Here is a 19,423-nt window from a genome sequence, read left to right as displayed (position 1 = left end):
TATACACCATATACACCATCATATACACCATCTGCACCATCATATACACCATCTGCACCATCTGTACCATCATATACACCATCTGCACCATCATATACACCATCTGCACCATCATATACACCATATACACCATCATATACACCATCTGCACCATCTGAACCATCATATACACCCTATACACCATCTGAACCATCATATACACCCTATACACCATCTGCACCATCATATACACCATCTACACCATCATATACACCATCTACACCATCATATAACACCATCTGCACCATCATATAACACCATCTGCACCATCATATACACCATCATATACACCATCTGCACCATCATATACACCATCATATACACCATATACACCATCTGCACCATCATATGCACCATCTGCACCATCATATACACCATATACACCATCATATACACCATATACACCATCTACACCATCATATACACCATCTACACCATCATATAACACCATCTGCACCATCATATACACCATATACACCATCATATACACCATCTGCACCATCATATACACCATCATATACACCATATACACCATCTGCACCATCATATGCACCATCTGCACCATCATATACACCATATACACCATCATATACACCATATACACCATCTGCACCATCATATGCACCATCTGCACCATCATATACACCATATACACCATCATATACACCATCTACACCATCATATACACCATCTACACCATCATATAACACCATCTGCACCATCATATACACCATCTGCACCATCATATACACCACCTTATACACCATCATATACCCCATATACAGGTTTACTACCAAACTGCCTGCAAAACTGAGCTGATACTTCATTATTTACTTATGTCTATGTTCAGATTCAACAGAGCACAACTTTAACATCTAATCAACAAAATAAAAGTTTGTAACTGTAAAAAAAAAACTAAAATTTTTTGTTAGTTTGAAATGGTTCAAAAAAATAAACAAAAACAATTTATGACTGTTATCAAAAGAAGAAAACAAATTTAAAAAATAAGAGTTTAACTGTTATTTTAAGTAAACTAAAAAGAGTTTGCAGCTGTTATTTAAAAATACTAAAAAAATAATTTATTTTTAACTGTTAGTAAAAAAAAAAAACTAAACTGAACTAAAACCCAAACTCATTTTTGAATGATTTAAACTAAAAGAGTTTGTAACTGTTATTTAAAAATAATACAATAAAATGTAGTTTTGTTATCTTAAACAACTATTTTAAAAAGTTTGTAACTGTAAAAACACGACTAAAATGTTTAATTCTAATAGAAAAAAACAACAAACAAATATTTTATAACACAGTGTATTGTGAATGGATTTATATTGATATGGATATTATATTATGTGACTGTACATCCCGATCACTGACACAACAGGTCAAGCTTACACAATAATTACATCCCTTTTAATGGATGTGTTAATGAAAGATAAAAAGAAAAACCAAAAAAAAAAAAACCAACAGCAACAAAAACAACAGCACTAATGAAATAAGGCACTCTAGCGTAACTGACAGCCGGGCAATTTGAAGGCTTTTCCATGATGCCGCCAGAGCCGAGGGAAAAAAAACACAACAGCCACAACAGCCTCGCACTTTGTGTCCTCATGATACACAATAAACACAGCACGTGTGCATGCGCTCTCTCTCTCTCTCTCTCTCTCTCTCTCTCTAAACCAGATGAAATCATTGTGGAAAAACAGAACGAGCATTCCAATTGAGGCCAGCTCATTAGCAGAGCGCATCATGGAAATGTCAGAGATAACCATCAGCGCGACAAGGAGAAACTAATCAATAAACGTCGGCTTGAGCCATTACGCAACAGCTGGGGAGGGACATGAAAGAGCTCGCTTGTGTCTTTAGAGGTCTTGCTAGCAGGACATGTTTCCTTTACAAACAAAACCCGACGCTCGCCTCCGAGGAGGCCCAGGGGTCCTGCAAATAAATAAAAGAAACAGCAACTAACACACAACATCGGTGTTCTCGAGGCCACGTGGACATCTAACGTCGCTCCTAATCACGGGTGGAATGGAGGAAGCATTAATGAGATGCTGCCCTGCTGAGAGGCGAGCGCTACCCCACCATATGGAACTGATACTCAGGATTTTATCCCATCACACAGGTCATGTTACGCTCCATCCTGGTCAGAACATCACCCACACTTTACAGGCCAAACTTTATTTTTCATCAATCCTTCAAAGGCTGTAGAAAAGTCCTGCATGTTAACAAGGAAAACATTCCAAAAACGCTGTAGGGTTCAAACAAAAATAAAACCTACAGCCAAATCGAAATCTAACACAGTCCAGTGGATTTTGTTCAGTTTCATACAAATTAATTTGTAACAAAAGGTACAAACTCTAACCCCGCCTCCTAATCCTAACCTTAATCTTTGTAGGATTTTTTTCGTGTGTGAGATCTGTTTAATCAGGTACTACAGGGAACTTTGTAGCTTCTGTACAACCGTACAACAGTAAATGTCTGTAACTTGTCCATCACTGCGCTATCCAAATATATATATATATATATATATATATATATATATATATATATATATATATACATATATATATATATATTCACATTTGTCAGTTTTGCATGAAATGATCTTATAAGGATTTAAAAAGGACAATGAATGCAGAAGCCTTTGTTTATTTTTCGTCACTTCTGTCTACCATCACAGAGAAGTAGGGCTGGGCAATATGAAAAAAAAATATCATATCATGATACTTGAGGACATTTCTACAATACACGATGCGTATCGCGGTGTATAATTTAGCTAACCAACTGTCTGCAAAACAGTAGTAAAATAAACAAAAATAGTTCAACTGAGTTTGACGATACTTTTCTTTAACGCCTACAAAGACAAAGACAAAGAAGATTAAGTTTAAAAAACTTACATCAAATCAACAGCATCCATTCAGTACCGTTGAATTTGTCATTATAAATAATGTCCAAAAAAAAATACATCACCATACCAGCGATATCTCAGAAAAGTGTATCGCGTAATCATCTTATCGTAATCTCATCGTAATATTATATCGATATATCGCCCAGCCCCATGCACAAGTCAAAACTGGTAAAAACTCGATTTTAAAATCGGTGAGTGGAATAAAACCATATCTCTGATTCATTTATTTATCCCCAGCAGTCGCGTCACGTAAAAACCAACAAAGAGGATATTTCAATCAGCTGAGATTAAAGAGGATGTTACAACAGTAGCAAAATATAACACACAGGCATGCTAGCAAAGAGTCAGACAGCCAGGTGTGTGTGTGTGTGTGTGTGCGTGTGTGTGTTCCATCTCCCCACAGCTTTCCTGTCTCTGAGCCACCAGCTCAGTCACTGCACACGAGTCGGTGGTGAGATAACGAGCTAATTCTGATGTACAAACAAAGCAATGATATTTAACACTAATTTGCAGAAGCATTTTAATCGATTTGGAGTGAAAATTCCAAAACCACACACATGATACACTGGTAAATCACAAGCCACGTCTCAAAGTGTTCAAACCGATCCAAATTTCATTTCATAAGATCGTAACATAAAACTTGATTAAACGATTAAAAAACATATCATCGCTATGAACGTAAAGTTACATATGAATTTCAGATGTGGGAATTCCAGAATATCCGTCATCTTTCATGTGCATACGGTATGTGCTCGTATTGCAGATGATGATCGGCAATCAGCATCAGGTTTTTGATTAGTTCGCATTTCCATTCCGCTGATCAATGATTAGTGTTAAAATTAAATAATAACATTCTGAAATGCAAATATTTAAAGTGCCAAATTATTTTTTTTTTTTTGCAGATATTTCCTTTCATGTAGTGTGTTATAGAGCTGATTGTGAATGTAAAAAGCCTGCTTAGTTTCACAAATCAAAAGCGCATGACAAAAAAAAAGAAGGAAGCGATTCTGAACAGCTGAAACGAGTCGTCAGTAATTCCAGACTTTACTTCCTGTATTAACCTACGTAGGTTTGCAACAAAAACCCGCCTCTGGTCTTCATCGGCTGCTCGCGAACAGCGTGTACTTTGACCCGCCCTCAAACACTACAGCTGAGGTTGCGTCCTGAAAGATTTAGGTTCATGCTGCAAAAGCAAAACCACTTTGCATGGACTCCCAAAGGACGAGGATGTAAAGCGTCAGTGGTTAGAATTCATTTTTAAAATGACACCAAAGCAGTTCGACCTTCGAAGTCAACGCGGGATTTGCGAAACGATTATTCATTAACGATTCGGCCGTACCCACTTTATTTGAACCATCTTGCGCCTCTGGATCACAACCTGTAAGTATGATTAATTATTTATGTATATATTTTCTACCAAGTGTTCCAAATACGTAGTTTTGTGTTGTATACGTGTACAGCCACTGCACAGCTGTTAGCCTGTTAACTGTTAGCCTCTGCTAACCAGCTAACTCACGTTATTGTCAAACTACATATAAACTTACCACTGAGAAACGTCCTGTTCTCGACGTGCTTGCGATGGTGGTTCGGATTGATCTTCCGAAGTATCATTATCAGACTCAGGCTCAAACTGATAAGGTAAAACCGACATTATTACTGAGCTGAAATTCAGATACGGCAGTGGGCGGTTCCTTTCCGACACACGCTGTAAGCGGTAGACCAATCACAACAGACTGGGACATCTGACCAATCAGATCAGAGTAGGCTCTCTGAAAGGAGGAGTTAAGAATGAACAGATCATTGAGCGAGTCGTTTGTGACCGTAAGAAAAAGAGGTGATGCCGTAGTGTAAATTAAGATAAAATTAAAACAGATTTTTGACCTAGGATGAATGTAAACCTATTGTATGAGACCTCTAAAACAAAATTAGGCACGTTTATATAGCATAATAGGACTCTTTAAGTAATAAAACGTGTGTTGTTATAGGAAAATAATGACCGACGGGGTGATGTAATGAAGCGGAGGTTACCACCCTGATGCTGATTATTTTCCTGTAACTGCATAACACAGTGTTTTTTAAACATCACGTTTTTAGTGATTATTAAACATCATGACAGGTCATACATTTGATCTGTTCGTAGTTACATTAAATGTCCATGACATCACTTTACCTCTGACTGTTACAGTCACTGGAGACTCCTTACTCTATAAATATGAAATAAACCCCTGCTTACAGACGATTACGCGTGTTTTTAACCCGTTTATGTGGAGCGTCTGCTTTCAATGACCTGCTACTATAGAAATTTGTTAATGATTACAGTTTTTTATTGACTGCGTACGGTATGAACGTGCATAGGACAGTTAAAATGAAGTGTTCTCAGGAAGTTTTTCTCTTAATGGCGTTTGAAAGGTAAAAAAAAAAAAGGTCAGAAATAGCTTTTAACAGGAAGAGTGGACTATGTGGGTCACTGGTGTAACTACATTCCTAGAAAAAATGGTTCTTTGTATACTAAGGGTTCTTTCACAAAAAAATGTCCTTCTATTCCTCCTCAGTGTACACACCTCACGCCTTTCCTATTGGTTTCACACTGAGTAATAAACAGGTTGAATATCTGGCCCTGGGCGTGTGCGCTTAGCGATTTTAAAGCCCAGTTAAGGAAATACCAGGAATACCATCACTGCCAGCGGAGTCTAATCCACATCTTTACCAGCGGCAGCCTGGCACACACACCCACGCCATGTGTTAGCGAGCCAATTTTAGCCAGATGTGGAGGATTTCTTCTTTAGGGAAATTCTCTCGGCAAAGTTCTTGGAATAATGTAGCGTCTGTCAAATCTCAGTCTAGCCAGTAATATCCGGCTCCATCTAATAAAGAAGGTTTAACAGAATAAGGAATAGGACTTGGAACATATGTGCCAACACCTGGGTACCAAATGAGGAGGGAGGAGGGAACGCACAGAATTCCAATGTAGCTCTTCCGAACGCAATAGTTAACTTGGCAGCCGTGAAACAAAGCAGAAAAGGTCACCGACGTGGACATTTCACACAGGAAATTGCGTGTAGCTAAAGAAAGAATACCTTGTACAAATGAAAGCTCGTCCGTACACGAGCTGGTGACTTGGGACACCAAATCTTAAAATGTTGTTCTACTACAGTCCCACGCTCAATTTTATTTCCGATAAAATATGGGGATGTAAAACACAAAAGTGATACGCTTGTATCACCTGTCACTAAATGCGATTTCTTTCTGCCCGTGGTTTAACGCCGATGTGTAACTTCCGGCAGCGTTGTTAGTGTCGGTGCCTGACGGGAAATTCCTGCAAGACGTGCCGCAACGACACTTCTTCACGACAATCGTTCTCTCCTTCAATCTCAGATATCTACAAAACGGATAAAAGCAACATGGAAGACATGGAAAACCCATCGCTCACAAATGCTCAGTGAACTTCCCCTCGAATAAAAATTAAACCTCCACATCTGCTCAAAGGAGGAACTTCCACATTTGGTTTAAGGAACAAACATGAACCAAAAAAATAAATGTAAAAAAAGAAAGCGGGACAAGCCAGAGATTTTATGTCTTTATAAATACATAAGATGACTGCTTGGGATTTTCAGAGTTAAATGTACAGCAGAGAGAGAGAGAGAGAGAGAGAGAGAGAGAGAGAGAGAGAGGTGCTAGCGAGGAAGCCAAGCGACGAAAAGATACAGACAAAGATGAAGATCAAAAAGAAAATCAGAGGCAGCGCCTGTCCTCTGCTGTCAACCTGAACAAAAAGGACAGATCGAGTCTGAGATTCCAACCACAACAAAGTCGGAACATGGGGAACACAGGTGTCATGAGGACCTGCCGCGTTCTCACACACAGAACTGTGACGCAAAACTGTCATCTCTTCCGAACTTCCAGTCTAATTTAATCTACCTGTTACATTTCCGACAATAAAGAGTTCCTTAAGGATCTTTTGTGAACAAACACGCTTTGTTGTAGTGTTTAAAACAGAACCTAAAACAAAGAGCCCTTTTAGGGTGCTAGATGGTACGTTGTTTTTATTCGAATTTTTTTCTAATTGCAACATAGGTGACATCCTGATACTTGAAGATGTTCTGAAAGTCTTAAAATCTTAGAAATTTGGCTGATTTTCAAGTTATTAAACAAAGTGTTAAAAACAATAAGAGAAACAATATATCAAATGTTTTTCTTTTTTAAAAAAAAAAAAAAAAAAAAAAACTAGAAAAATTAAAAGACTTCAAGGCAAACGGATTACATTTGAATGTCCAACAGAAAAACAGCAATTCGATTGGGTGATATTGTAGCTGAGAAAAAGATTCTGCATCATGACAATTCACCGCACACTAAAAATCATATCATGACACCACTCACGACAAATGCGAACAACAATTAAAATAACCAAAATAACAAAAAACAGAATTGGTCCTTGCATCGCTCCAAGCAGGATTACTGAAATGCACGGATTTCTTGACTTTTGTGGGAACTTTTAGGGAAATAAAAGCTAATTAATTAGCCACGAAACAATTAAGGCACCAAACCTAGACAATTCTGTTACACATCTAGTTAAAAAGTTTAACTGATCACCTCAAATGATTGTCTGATTTGTCTACATAGATATACACAGAATGTCCCAAGTAGAACCCTTTTTTTTGTTAGAAATGGATCATTGTTAACCATAAAAGAAAAAAAAAAAAAAACATTTTTTTAAAAGAAAATAATACCAAACTAACTCGAGACGTAAAATTTCATCCTCTGTCTCGCCTGAGTTTCTCTCAGACGCAACAAACACATTAGTTTCCCCTGAAATCACATTTCATTCCCAACAATAGCACCTTTCTGAAGCGTGTTGTTTTTTTTTAATTCCTGGACTCTGGTGTGATGAAGGGGATTGTGGGAGCTGTGATGGATCTGAGCTCTAATCCTCCTGTTTTTCCAAGCTCTTCCAAAGGAAAAGTGGAAACAAATGCCAGCTCCTGGTATATAAGCTCCTGTTTTTACATGAGCAAGAAACTCTGCAGAGGTGACAGGACGAAGAATGAAAGAGTTGGAGAAAAAGAGAGACGGGAAAGCAGAGAGAGAGAGAGAGAGAGAGAGAGAGAGAGAGAGAATCAGGGGAGCATATAACAGCCTGTCATGGATGAGAAGAAGGAAAGGTCAGCGGGCTCCGAGGTCGTCCCGTCTTCCGGATCCATCCAGCAGGATCATTCAGAGCCGAGCGCTTTTAGATATTAACTTTAAAACTAATCTAAAACTAAGAAATCAGGCGAACGCTACAGCTAGCAAATCCAAGTAAATCCTGAGTAATTAGAATGAAGGTCAACAGACAGCTACTGAGGCAGAAAAGGACACTGATGCGAACATTACACACAGGAAATCGTGTAACTGACGAAAGAATCATTTGTACGATAAAAATTCCAAACAAACACCCACTACAATACACTGACTCTTACAAAGTGCTGACACTGGAGACTCCTTCCGTAAATGTTAAGTAAGCTTACAGAAAACTATACGTTTATTCGTATAAGTCCCTGTGGACGAGCCGTTACTATAGAAACGATGACGCATTAGAATGATATAAACGTCAGTAGAAAGCGTAATATTATATTATAATAATTTACAGGGTGTCGGAAAAGTCAGGAACTAATAAGAGTTAAACTACATATACTTGATTTTATATTTATTATTTGTCTAGACAATTTATATGAATTTTTTCCTTACAGGTGAAAATGGTATTAAAATTGGATGAAAGGGGAGCTTCTTGGTGCTTCTTGGTACTCTCATTGGGTCTTGACTTTTTGGACACTTTACAGAGCGAACATCATCTCACCAATCAGAACCAGAATTTAATATCGCAGTGATTTCCTGAACAACTGGTCCATCCAAATAATTTTGTGTGTGTGTATGTATATATATATATATCTATATAGATCTGTACTTTAAGCACAGAGCGTCCGTTACACACTGTGTGTATTTACACAGCCGTTCCTGAATGAACTCCTTGAGCTCTAAAACAGTAAAAACATTTCATAACCAAACAAGTGGCGTCCTGTTGCGAGAGATCTCTCCAAGCCTGAGTTTATTCTAATTATCACAGACGGCACAAATACATCACAAACCTGCAACAATTCCGCAGGTATACTACAGGAGGTGAGACGTTTATACTGTTTTTATTTTCTCACCGGAAAAACACCAGAGTGATTCTGGCACGGCGGGAAATCCTGCCGAGACACGACGCTGCCAGAGCTGCACTGCACTGTGGAAAACTTTATCTCTTTGCTTATGCTGTTGTTATTATTTCTAATATTTTTCACTTGGTCTGACGCCATCTGTATGTCCTTGTGTCATTTCCGCTATGTATTTTACGATCTCTTATAATGAAAGTCATCTCCTCAGCAGGCCATGCGTCACAGAACGCCATGTATGTATCATACTATAGGTAATTACAGAATGTTGTGCTCTTATGATGCCTGAATGTCACCTTAGTCAATTTGATCCTGTTTAACTGACAAGCAAAGCAGCACCTCTTCACATCGAACATCAAAGCTAGCTCGTCATCTCGACAGTTCTAACAGGTCAACTTATCTGATTTAAAGGCATTTAAAGCAATATATATATATATATATATATATATATATATATATATATATATATATATATATATACAATCAACATTTAAACAGAAATCTGAGAAAATGTATAGTTAGCGTCAACGCTAATTCGAGCTCGGCGATACCACAGTATAATATCGATATCATGATAAATTACATCGCAATAAACTTATATTATAAACTTATATTATATGAGATAATGTTGGTATTGGTATCTTTTTTCCCCAAAATAACAACTACAACCTCATGTGGTTTTAGGTTAAAAAGTTTTCAAATTGTAAAATGTTAACGTCCTGATTTTTAAAATGTTTTGCTCCATTTCAGCGTTTTTGTAGATATTCTAATAAGTTAAACTGGTCAAGTGAAATTAAGTAAAACCAATAAAATCAATATTTTTTTTTAAATTAACACTTATACGACATGATAAATACATTAATATTATATATTATGTTATGGGGTTTTTTTCTTTGTTTTTTTTTGTTTTTTTTTTAATAATGGTGCTTTTGTCCAGAAAAACAGCATCGAACTTAAAAACCTACAAAAAAACATAAAAACTCCTAAGTTATCTCCGGTTATCTCTCTGTGAGAAGGTTTTCAATTTTTTCCCATGTTGTAATTGTAACTGTATCCATCAACAAAATGTATTCCTATCAGAAATGTTAAAAAGTTTTTGGACACTACGAACCCTTAATCATTCAGTGAACCGTTAAAGAACCCTCGAAGAACCATTTTCTCTAAGAGTGGGTGTATTAAACAGGTAAGTGTGCAGTACAAGCTCCAAACGATCTAGAACTTGTCAGGAGTTTAACATTCAGCTTATAAAGACGGATTCTTTAAGGATTCATTGGATAATTAAGGGTTTTTACCGTCCAAAAAGGGTTCTGCTTGGAGTGGGACCCTTTCTAACATGACAACTCTGTTCTGCATAGAACCTTTAAGGGTTCTTCCACACACTTTTACAAAAAAGGGTTCCTCAGGAGTTCGGTGGATAATTAAGGGTTATAGCTGTGTTATATAGTTTTTCTGTCAGAAAGGGTTCCAATCCAAATAGCACTCGTTTTGTGAGCTGTAACCCTTAATTGTCCAATGAAGCCTTAGAGAACCCCTTTTTCCTAAGCGTGTCTGTATTAATGGGATACATGCACAGTACAGGTTTTTGGAAGCTAAGAACTTGTAATTGTCCAACCAACCCTTAGAGGAACCCTCCAGTCTGAGAGTGTCAGCATTTACAGGGTACACATTGTTATAACAGTTGGTTCTTAAAAGGACCCTAATTTCAATAAGATCCTGCAAATGATTCTGAACCAAAGTTTTTGGAGGCTAAGAGAACCCTTGAGGAACCGGTTTGTAGAGCAGTACAAACTTCAGTTGTTGTAACAGTTGGTTCCTAAAAAAAACCCTAATAATAATAATAATAATAAGAAGAAGAAGAAGAAGAAGAAAAAGAAGAAGAAGAAGAAGATCCAGCTCATTTTCTTAGTGGGATCTTCATTTTTTAGGTGAGCATTTAAGCCTGATGGTGTGTGATGGTGTGTGATGGTGTTGGTGATGTGGACAGAATGAAGTCTCCAGCACTGTCTCGAGATGACGCGATGTCATCACGCAGTCTAACGCTAATGTAACCGCACAGCTGACGCGTAACCTATAGATCCCTATCCCCCCCAAAACAAGCTCAGAACCGAGGCCCGGTCTCGCGGACAGAACGGAGAACCACAGAGAAATGGATGAGTGAGTGAGAGACTGATTGAGTGAACAGCGCGAGACTGATGTGGACAGCGTTCTTCACACTAACATGACAGATATTCCTCTTTCTTCTTACCGATTGCCGCTTGTGGCGCAGGGTCGCTTTCCCGAGCTGCTGCCTCCTGCCTCTCGGATACTCGCCGTAGGCTTTGTTCACACCGAGCCGGTCTCTCTTCTCCCTGCCTGCGCCTCCGCCTCCAGCACCAGCACCAGCACCTCCACCTCCGCCGCCGTTCTCCCCGGCGTCCCCCGAGTCCAGGCTGCTGAAGTTCCACACGATGAGCGTCTGCACTAGCAGCACGGTGAGCGCGGCGATCAGCGCGGAGCGCGAGCGGCGAGCCGACTTGCGCGCGCACGGACCGCCGACCATCATGCTTTGCTTTGCCTTGCTTTGCTTTGTTTGTTTCCTTTCCCCTCCCTTGCGCGTGCGTCCGTGTGAAGCGGCCGAGCCGAGAGAGCAGCAACACCGTGCGCCACCGACACCGGGCTACGGGGCTATGTGGAGTCGGCGCGCGCAGTGAGAGAGAGAGAGAGCGAGAGAGAGAGAGGGAAGGGGGCGTATAGCGGCTTATTTTGGGTTGCCAGATTGTTTAAAAATGTGCAACGTCACTACAAAAAGCAGCCTTCAATACAAACACAGTGTTAAGGGGAAAACCGACACTTTAACTGTCAAATAAATTGCACAGATTCCACAACGTATTTTATCTCAGGAACTTTATTCAAATGTGTGAAGAATGATTTCAACCACATTGTTTACAAGTGGCTTGTTTTCAGTTATTAAAGTTTAATAAATAGGCTATAATATACATATAATAACAGTTATTTCTACCACAGCACTGTAACGAATCACAGAACCTATACTTCTCAAAACCTGATTTTTAATAGGCTACCATCAATTAAAGAACATGCTGTTTATCCGTTTTTATCTACACTTATTATGTTGTAGAATGTCTGTGAAATAGATTCCTCTTATAGAATAGTTAACATTTTATTACATTTTTTAAATAATGATAAATTGTAATTATTAATTTTTTAAAATCAGGTTATAGTGACATCACGGAACATTCACCTGTTGTCACTTACGTTATAGCAGCTATAAACAGTCGTTCCCTCACCAGCTTTTTTTTTTTTTCTCTGTTTTAAAGTCAATAAGACAAAAAACTCAAATTTAGCCTGTCATTGTTTGTTACCGAGAAACTGCAACAAAATAAAAGCGTAACCTTCTCTGTTATGAAGATGTCGGAAAAATGACAGCTTTACCTCTGACTGTTACAAAGTGTTGACACTGGAGACTCCTTCCATAAATGTTACATTTACAGAAAACTTCACCGCATCAGTTTAAAAAAAATAAAATAAACCTGTTTATTATTAGTGGAGCATTCGCTGTATTGACATGTCCCTGTGAATGAGCTGTTACTTTAGAAACGATAACATAGCCTATCATTAGAACAAGCGCATTATATTCAGATAATGTAAAATAATTTAATTTATTATTAAATAATAATAATTATTAATAGTTATTAAACATTAATAATTAATATTAATGTTAATATATAGGTCGGCTGTGTCTCAGGTGGTAGAGCGGGTTGTCCACTAATCGTAGGGTTGGCGGTTCGATTCTCGGCCCACGTGACCCCACATGCCGAAGTGTCCTTGGGAAAGTCACTGAACCCCAAGTTGGTCTCGATGGCAAGTTAGCACCTTGCATGACAGCTCTGCTAGGATTGGTGTGTGTGTGTGTGTGTGTGTGTGTGTGTGTGTGTGTGTGTGTGTGTGTGTGTGTGTGTGAATGGGTGAATGAGATACAGTGTAAAGGGCTTTGGATAAAAACTGTATATAAGTGCGCCATTTACCATTTAATATTAACCTGTGGTTTGCAGCTGCGCAGTCAGAGCTGCTGTTATAGAAAATTAGTCAACAGCACCTGACCAATCACAATCCATCAATTCACAATTCACCACTGATGCACAGGTATAAATGTATCGCAATACGTTAATATACTGATTAATCTGTTTTTAAAATGTAGGTAAATAATAGTATTTTTAAAAAACACATTTATTAAAAGCGTGAAATCTGGCAACCCCGATTGGGAGGCGGAGAGGTTGGGGACAGCGCTTGTGAGCGAGCTCGTGCATGTAAATAAGCACGCGGAGCCCTCGCGTGGCCACGCGCGCGCACTGTGTGACGGAATGAGCAGCATTAAAAAAAAAAAAAAATCGTAAGAACAACAATAACAACAACAAACAAGCAAATAAATAAACAAATAAACAAACAAAAACGGCGGAAACGAGACGTCACTGTTCCGTATGAGTGTGAAATGAGCACAAAACGCTAATGAAATATTTGAACGCGTCTCATGTTGTTATGGATACCTGTATGAAAGGGGCGGGGCTAACGCGACTGTGTCATGCGAGGCTATCCAGCGGCTTTTTACAATTTAATCGTCACTTCCGCCTTTTAAAAGCGCACAACGAAAGCCAAATAAATATATCTACATCATGCTTCTTCTTTATATTAGTCATCAGTTTTTTCCCCTGTTTTTTTCTCCTTTTCTCTTTTTTTGGCTCAGGCTTTCAAGGCGGGTCATTTTTACAGATTTAAGGGGAAAAAACGAACTAAACAGGAAATTTCTACTTTCTTCTTCTTGCGTCTTTTTGCATTCGAGTGCATTTGAATATTTTAATCGCGTTCGATTATTAACTTTCTTTCACAGTCCCTCTGGTCAGATCTCTCTGGTGAAGCTACATCATTAGAATAGTATAAATTATAAAATATTATATAATAATTTCACCGAGGCAATGTTGATTTAGATAAAAGTTTATTTAGATATTTAGCATTTAGATAAATATTTACACCAGGACTAATTTCACGTATTTAATTCAATTATAATAATAATAATTATTATTAATAATAATAATAATAATAATAATTCAAGACAGGATTGTTTTTCTACTCGTTTTTTTTCTGATCAAGTCCATGTAGAACCTTCTTCTGGTCATCAGAGATTTCTCTGAAATTCTCTTTGAGGAGAACTAAAGCTGTGTTTTGAGCAAGCTAGCATTTATCTCTGTGTCACTAAAGGGTCATGAAACCCCCCTCTTTCAGCTGAAATCTACCTCTCAATCTTTTTGAAAAATGCAACTTAAATGGGCGTGGATGGCTGTGAGGAGAAGAGAGAGGGAGATGGGTATGGCAAGGAGGAAGAGGGGGGCGAGCAATTGTCATCTGTCAGTGGCCCATGCCGACTCTCACTAAAAATCAGTAGTAACGTGTGAGGAATTGTAAGATTTTTAGAGCTGGCAAAGTTGCATCCCTCTAGCTCCATCGCGTTTTTCGAAGTGCAGCCATTAATCCAAGTTTCCGTGAGAATCATAACATGTCGTTCCATAAGTAATTCCTGATTTATCCAAAGCCGTAGTTTGTCAGTCTTCTTCGCCAGAGACCTTACGTTAGCTAGAAATAGGCCGGGTAGTGCATGTCAATGAGGGTTAGCCGACACCTGCTACTTCCTGTAAGATTGGCGGACTTGCCCCAGTGTGGTGTTCTGATAATCTCCAGAGGTAGCTGCTGAGAGTAGAATCCATCGTCTAATGTAATGTCCGTGCATCGAAGTTTTATATCCAAAAGTGACTGTCGGCTGTATGAAATGTAGGCTATGCATAGCTGAATCGATCAACTAAACAGAAAACTGCTAAGTAGAGCTATTTTGCAAAAACTAGTTAGACACAGAGCATAGTTTTGCACTTAACAACGTGACTCCTGCAGGCGGGCCGTGGAGCTTTGAGCAGTTAATTAATGCAAAAAGGCAAGTAAAATTTTTATGGTTCAAAATTAGACAAATGCCTCCTTTGAAGGGATGGAAAATCACGAGTAATTAAGAGACAGCTCATAGGATAAGCACACGCAGTCTCGTGAATAATTATGAGACACCGACGCGTCATCGAAGTACTATAGTACACTGCCAATTCACCGCGTGTGACGTGTGACACGATGCAGATTTTAAACCCGGAAGATGAAAATAGCAGAAAAAAGCTCGAACTTAACCAGTTGTCTCCTACAGTTAAAATGAACGGATGCTAACATTGTCTTTAATGATGTGCGTCACGAACGCCTCTGTTAAAATCTCAGAAAATGTAGTTTAGTGTTTTGTTGCTCTTCAAACACGGTTCACCTCAGGAAAAGGTCCATTTTTGTGACTCTCCTGCAGCGTACAGAACCCGGATCGATCGCCGCTAATTGTTGGTATAAAACCATCAAGCTCTGGAGAAGAGTAACGACCACAGCGAGGCATCGAATGCGCCTGAGCGAGACACGGCCTGTGGGGATTTTTTTTTTTTTTTATCAACACAGAGGACATCTCTCATCCCGCACACGAGGAGACTCGGTTTCCATGGGAATAAACTCAGTGTCCTCTGTGTCCTTTCCTCCCCTCCGGCGGTTCAGAGAGGAGAAGAAGAAGAAGAGAGATGGAGTGTGCTTGTGCTCGTGCTTAAGCATATCAGAAACGAGCATCGCGACGCATCAGCCCTCAGTGTTTGTCCTTGGTTCTCGTCATGCGTACCAGAAACGCCGCATGGCTCCGTGATTCAGGACACAGAGGTCACGAGGTTTCAATGAATTAAAGAAAGCCAGCAGACTCGGGGCAGCTGTGGGCCTGACGCTGAACATCACACTTTCTTATTCTGTCTCTTCTTCTGCATTATGTGTTAAGGAGGGAGTCTCACATTGTGTTCATGGTCAGGTCAGGTTTTATCGTCATCCCTTCCACATACACATACAGCTGCAGGAAACGGAGAGCAAGAAATGTGAGGGGGAAAAAACACGTGTCTGCAAACATGGCTCCATACAGCACTTGTTGTCTCGAAGCAGATTATTCAATACGACGTGATAATATTTGAAACCCCTGTGTGTCATGAGTTACTGTTACTACCCCAAAGTGTTTTATTCCTCTTATACCACAGCCATTTCTCACTTTCAACTGTAAACACTCATTCTCTCAGCAGCCTCTCTTTTTTTCTCTTTCTCTAGAGGTGAAACAGACACAAAAGATAAATCGAAGCTTGTCGTGTTACAGAGAAATCACAAACATCAGAAACTCATCTTTCCTGAAGACGTCAGAAAAGTTACAGCTTTACTTCTGACTATTACAAAGCGTTGACACTGGAGACTCCTTCCGTAAGTGTTAAATAAACATCTCCTTACAGAAAACTTCACTGTGTCAGTCATTCTTTTATTCCGTTTGTTATTAGCAGTATAAGTCCCTGTGAATGAGCTGTTACTATGGAAACGATAACATATGTTAATGAACATCTGACCAATCAGGATCCAGAATATTGCAGCGCTGTGTGTATTGTATCAGTTGTGTTGATTGTTTAATAGACTGATCTGTAACCTGTGAGGTGTGTTTCTGCTTCAAAGCACACACAACAAACACACACACACACACACACACACACACACACACACACACACTGCCCCCTAGTGGGCGTCACTTTTAAATGTGAGGACGTATAAAATGTACGCAGGCAACTATGTAAATGCGCGTCAAGTATAAACAAGGTTGAAAAACCTGCTGTCTTTCAGTGCAGAAAGAAAAAAGGGCGAGAGACGCTCTTCACTCTTCCTTCACTTCACCTGTTCCAGAGAGCTGGCTATGATGGAACAATCTATTTTTTTCTCTCTCTCTCTCTCTATTTCTCTTTCTCTCTCTCTTTCCCCCAACCCCTCCCACCTCCGAGTTCATCAAGTGCCTGATCGAACACTCTTGCCCAGTTGCTAAGAGCTTGTCCTTCGTTTTCATGAGGAGTTTATGGCAAGCATTCTATCATGTTCCTTCTCAGCGGTCAGTGTCAGCTTATCTGCATTTAGCCCCCCTCCACATTTCTCCACATCTCCACCTCCACTTCTACATTGCTCCACACCTCCACATTGCCCCACACCTCCACCTCTACATTGCTCCACATCTCCACCTCCACATTGCCCCATACCTCCACCAACACATTTCTCTATATCACCACCTCCACCTCCACATTGCTCCACACCTCCACCTCCACATTTCTCTATATCACCACCTCCACCTCCACATTGCTCCACACCTCCACCAACACATTTCTCTATATCACCACCTCCACCTCCACCTCCACCTCCACATTGCTCCACACCTCCACCTCCACCTCCACATTGCTCCACACCTCCACCTCCACATTTCTCTATATCACCACCTCCACCTCCACATTGCTCCACACCTCCACCAACACATTTCTCTATATCACCACCTCCACCTCCACCTCCACCTCCACATTGCTCCACACCTCCACCTCCACCTCCACATTGCTCCACACCTCCACCTCCACATTTCTCTATATCACCACCTCCACCTCCACATTGCTCCACACCTCCACCAACACATTTCTCTATATCACCACCTCCACCTCCACATTGCTCCACACCTCCACCAACACATTTCTCTATATCACCACCTCCACCTCCACATTGCTCCACACCTCCACCAACACATTTCTCTATATCACCACCTCCACCTCCACATTGCTCCACACATCCATCTCCTCATTGCTCCATATCACCACCTCCACCTTCACATTGCTCCACACCTCCACCTCCACAATGCTCCACACCTCCACCTCCACAATGCTCCTCACTTTCACACTCTTATCACAGCGAGAAGTATGCAAATGTGTCATTATGATTAGAGCACCACTACAGCTCAGTGAAGCGCAGCATCTTTTTTGTGTGTGTTTCTATTTTCTTGTTGTTAAACAACAACAAAAAAAACCTCAACACAAAGACTTAAATACAAAGTCACTCAGAAGAGAAGGAAAGTAAATGCAGAGCAGAAACTTCAGTAGGTGAGAAGTGGCTGACATCACACTGACATCATGCTAACATCACACTAATATCACACTAGGGGTCGGGGCTAATATTTAGCCTGAAAAATATCAACAGAATCTTAAAATTAAAAGGAAAAGATTTTTTTTCAACCGTATCTTGTAATAGTAAATGTTACAGACTGCACCTTTAATTTAATTTACGATAATTGATGCTTGTTGTATTTATATAACAATATTTATGCAATGTATATATATATATATATATATATATATATATATATATATATATATATATATATATATATATATATATATACAATGTATGTATATATAGCACATAAATTAGGCTTATTGTGAGAATATTATATGTTTATAAATATTTGAAGTGAAGATTATTTAAATTTAGCTAATTAAAAAAACTCTAGATATATGTTTAAATCAATTGAATAAATTATTACAATTATCACATTTGTTGTTATTAATACATTGACAGAATTAATACATTGTGTGTAATGTTAATTATCTAAGACTGTAGTAATTAATTACTTTAGAACTTTAAAGGTTCTATGTGGAACCCTACAACTGAGTGTTTCTCTATCAGAAATAGTTCCGGGTAGTTTTTGGAAGCTAAGAACCCTTCATTAAATCCTCCTTTGAACTCCTAAAGAGCTGTAGAAGAACCCATAGATAAGTATATTTTTAAATTCTTGACAGGTTCTAGGTATTCTGGGTTCTAGAAGAAAATAAAATGACCAGTTTAGAATTTGTACTGCACACATACACACTTCAAGGTTCTTTCTAAATGATCCCCAAAGGTACAATTAAATAAAATGAATATTTTTTTAAAAAATTGTTCATAAATTAGTATAAATTTGCATACATTTTGGATATTGTTTCTAGCGCAGATGTTATTTTTAAGGTTTTTTTTTAATGTTAACTCATACAGTAAATAATGCAAATTAAATCAATCTTAATGCCTGTAATTAATAACCTCTTATTATTATTTAGTTCATACTGTTGGTAATGGACTTATTTTTAGTCCCGGATGAAATGATCGTTAGTTAATGTTGTTAATTTGTTAGCATCATGACGACTGATATTTTAATGCTAATGTCTAATGCTATTATTGCTAGTTAACAGAACCTTGATAAGAACGATAATAAGTTCCAGATGCTCGATGCTGCAGTTTAATATTTTTTTAGGATTATTTTAATTATGCCACATTCTCCAAAAGAAGGTGTCTGCACGTTACCGCTAATTTATTCAGTCCG

General features: G+C 38.9%; 1 protein-coding gene across 1 annotated transcript in view; it reads right to left on the bottom strand.

Moving 5' to 3' along the window:
* xylt1 (xylosyltransferase I) overlaps positions 1-11,817 on the bottom strand; it is a 71,724-nt gene extending 59,907 nt beyond the window's left edge. Inside the window, exon 1 of the mRNA XM_017461703.3 lies at positions 11,381-11,817. Coding sequence (XP_017317192.1) covers positions 11,381-11,677 — 297 coding nt within the window. The 5' untranslated portion in view covers positions 11,678-11,817. The remainder of the gene's footprint in view (positions 1-11,380) is intronic.
* Positions 11,818-19,423: the final 7,606 nt, after the last annotated feature.

The sequence above is a fragment of the Ictalurus punctatus genome, chromosome 2 (genome assembly GCF_001660625.3).
Source record: "Ictalurus punctatus breed USDA103 chromosome 2, Coco_2.0, whole genome shotgun sequence".
NCBI classification, from domain to species: Eukaryota; Metazoa; Chordata; class Actinopteri; order Siluriformes; family Ictaluridae; genus Ictalurus; species Ictalurus punctatus.
The sequence above is the reverse complement of the archived record's forward strand: the minus strand, read 5'-3'. Positions and strand labels throughout refer to the sequence as shown.